The 3,521-nt window shown below is 40.3% G+C and overlaps 1 protein-coding gene across 1 annotated transcript in view; it reads right to left on the reverse strand.

Annotated features, from left to right (window-relative positions):
• The window catches only part of unc13d (unc-13 homolog D (C. elegans)), a 155,992-nt gene extending 153,788 nt beyond the window's left edge, over positions 1-2,204 (reverse strand). The window contains exon 1 of the mRNA XM_043715210.1: positions 2,166-2,204. Within this exon, the coding sequence (XP_043571145.1) occupies positions 2,166-2,189 (24 nt within the window). The 5' untranslated portion in view covers positions 2,190-2,204. The remainder of the gene's footprint in view (positions 1-2,165) is intronic.
• Between the last annotated feature and the right edge of the window lie 1,317 nt (positions 2,205-3,521).

Consider the following 3,521-nt stretch of genomic DNA (forward strand, 5'->3'; position numbering starts at 1 on the left):
TGTCTGCGTGGGTTTCCTCCGGGTGCTCCGGTTTCCTCCCACAGTCCAAAGATGTGCAGGTCAGGTGAATTGGCCATGCTAAATTGCCTGTAGTGTTAGGTAAGGGGTAAATGTAGGGGTATGGGTGGGTTGCGCTTCGGTGGGTCGGTGTGGACTTGTTGGGCCGAAGGGCCTGTTTCCACACTGTAAGTAATCTAATCTAATCTAATCTAATAACTGTGAAAATATGCAATGATAATGGAGACCTTGCTCAAAGAAGTGGGTTATAAATACAGAAAATAAAGTGGATACGATTTAAATTGCAGAACTCTAGAGTACAAAAGGATCTGGATGCTCTGGAACATGAATCACACAACAGTGGTATGCAAGTACAGCAAATGATGAGAAAGACAAATTATACACGGACATTTATTGTTGGGAAGGGAACATAAAAGCAGGGAAATTTTATTGCAGCTGTACAGAGCTTTGGTGAGACAACATCTGGAATAGTGCATACAGTTATGGAGTCCTCATTTCATAGAGTGCAGAAAAGACCCTTCAGCCCATCAAGTCTGCACCAATATAACCACTATTAGAAGTGCGCTAATCCCAATTTCCTACACTTATCCCATATCCTTGAATGCTATGATATTTGAAGAGCTCATCCAATTTTTTTTAAAGGTTGTAAGGTTTCTGGCCTTCACTATCTTCTCAGGCACTGCATTCCAGATTCCCACCACTTGGTGAGTGAAAAAGTTTTCTCCCAAATCCCTTATGAATTTCCCGCCCCTTTCTCTTTTGGAGAGAGCTATACAGGGGGTCCCCAATTTGCAAATATCTGGCTTACCAATACCCATGTTTACAAACTTGATCCTATATGGGGATGCAATTTTAAACATCCTACGTATGATTGTTTCCTGTACTTATGAATTACAATCCTGCATTGTGTTCTGAATCGACTTGCAAACAGACACAGGAACGGAACCCATTCACAACCCGGTGACTGCTTTGATTTGAAAATCGCTTTGAAAACCATTCAGAGAAGGTTCGTTTGAGTAATTTCTGGCACAAAGGGGTTTATCTTGAAGAAAGGTTGAACAGGCTAGGCCCAATTCATTTGGAGTTCAAAATATAAGGGGTGATCTTATTGAAACGTACAAGATCCTGAGGAGACTTGACAGTTGAATACTGGAAGGATGCTTCCTCTTGTGAGGAAGGCTAGAATTAGGGCAGACATGTTAGACACAGATATATTTATAGACTATGAGAAACTGGAGGAACTGAAGTTATGAAGAACTATTTGGATATTCTTTGGTTGAAGGAGGTGTTTCATTGATTTCTTTGAAGGTCAAAAGATTAAAAGAGGACTGTTGATTATTTGCAAGGATTTTTGGGAGAATAGTCCGGTAAAGCTTTTAAGTGGTAGAGATAGATTTAATGGCCCTTAATTGCTGGACGAACAGATTTGGAAATGCCTTATGAACTGTGCTAAGCGAAAGTGAGGACTGCAGATGTTGGAGGTTAGATTCGAGAGTGAAGCGCTGGAAAAGCACAGCAGGTCAAGCAGCATCCGAGGAGCAGGAAAATCGACATTTCGGGCAAAAGCCCTTCATCAGGAATACTAACTGTGCTGTTCATTATCCAGCAACAACTGGATTGAAGTTTGCGTGTGTTTTTACAGACCTAGATGTGGGCAGTTGGAGAAGCTTACAGGGAAGAGTTCTCTAGCTCTGGCTCGCTCTCTCTGTCTCTTAGTAAGAATCAAAGTGAAACCAACTGAAAGAATGTTCAGTGAATTATTTGTGAAACCTGTATTGGGCAAGGGATTTTCACACATTAAAACAACAGTTTGTGAACTAAGTTACCCAAGCCCCAGCCATTGTCTTGTGCTGGCCAGAACCAGTTCAAGCCAGGTCAGCTCAGAGGAATGACAGGGGGCATAAATCTTATTTGGTGGAAGAGTAACGAGGCAATGTTATCAGTGTCCTTGGGCCAGAACCAGTAACAAAAAGACACAGGCTCACCAGAACAACTAGAACCAATGAGGAAAAGACACCACATGCAGGAAGAAAAGGAAATGGATAAAAGTGGAGGATTTTGGGCATTCCAGCAGTGAAAACTCAGGAGATCAACCTTTACTGAAGTTAAGGACTCTATGTTTGGAAGCGTAGAGACTATATCATGACCTTGAGAGATCGCCTGGCCAGCATGAACTCTTTTCTCGAGTATTAGTCTTTAAATTCCTTGACTGATCAGGGAACGTCAGAGAAACATGGTGGCTGCGCACATAGATTATAGTCTTGTATGAATATCATGTCTGTTTTAACAAAAAAAAATAAAGTTGGTGGTTAGATGATGCAGATTTGACTTTCTTTCTCTTTGTGCCAAGCCAATAACTGTTGCCAAGGGTGGTAACCGGGCAACACCCGATATAATTTCAAATATCAGAGTTCACAGATCTGAAATCTAGTCAGAGGATCTTCCATCATTCTGTGATTGTCAACAATTTGATCTCATTGAAGAAACTGTGAAAAGTTAACCTATTCTATCTTCTGCATTCATACTTTTGATATGTTGTCTGTATAGTGTTGTGTATTTTGAGATTAAGGGAATATTGTTTAATTCTGCATAGTAGCTCAGTTAGCCAATTTGCCATATTTTAAAGGATATATCTTGATCATAACAAAAAAGGTATTTTATTCAAGGTTGAGTTTGATAGATTTTTGATTGACAAGGGAGACAAGAGTTATGGGGTGCACACAGGAAAAATGAAACTCAGGCCACAATCAGAGATAATCCATGATCTTACTAAATGATGAAGTAAATCTAAATGCCAAATGGCTTAAACCTATTCCCAAATTCTATGTTCCCTCAGTGATAATATCCTACCACATTGAAAATGTTCTACAACAGTGAGACTACAACAACACAGTACAACTCCATCACACTCAGATGGGCACTGGTAATCAATCTCCACTATTCCATGAACTGTACCAATACGACAGCACAATATGTTAATGGTGTTAATACTTCAAAACTGTGTTAGTACTCCAACACAATGCTCCAGCACCACAAAATTCTACAACAGTAAGAATATAACATCACGGTGATATGTCAACACAATTATAGCATTCTATTACAGGGAAATTATTCCAATAGCATTAATATTCTACAATGTTATGATACTTTATTACAGTGAGAATAGGACTACATGATGATATTCCAACAAATCATTACTATTCCACCATTTATTCAACTGGGACAACACAACGATCACAGGACAAGCTAAACAGAGGACAGCCAGAGAATTTCTAGCAGCATGGCGCTCATCCATGGACTTCATCAATAAACGCATTGACCTAGACTCAATTTACCGGCCACTACAAAACTTGCAACCAAAAGTGGCAGGAACGGCACCAAGTAAATTCCAGAAAACCCAGTATAGCAGCGCTTCATAGGAGACTCCACAGCACTGAAGATGTCACCTAGACAGGAGACAAACCGTCTGCAAATCAACTTCCCAGCTTGGCGAACATACCCAC

Source organism: Chiloscyllium plagiosum, chromosome 24 (assembly GCF_004010195.1).
Source record: "Chiloscyllium plagiosum isolate BGI_BamShark_2017 chromosome 24, ASM401019v2, whole genome shotgun sequence".
NCBI classification, from domain to species: Eukaryota; Metazoa; Chordata; class Chondrichthyes; order Orectolobiformes; family Hemiscylliidae; genus Chiloscyllium; species Chiloscyllium plagiosum.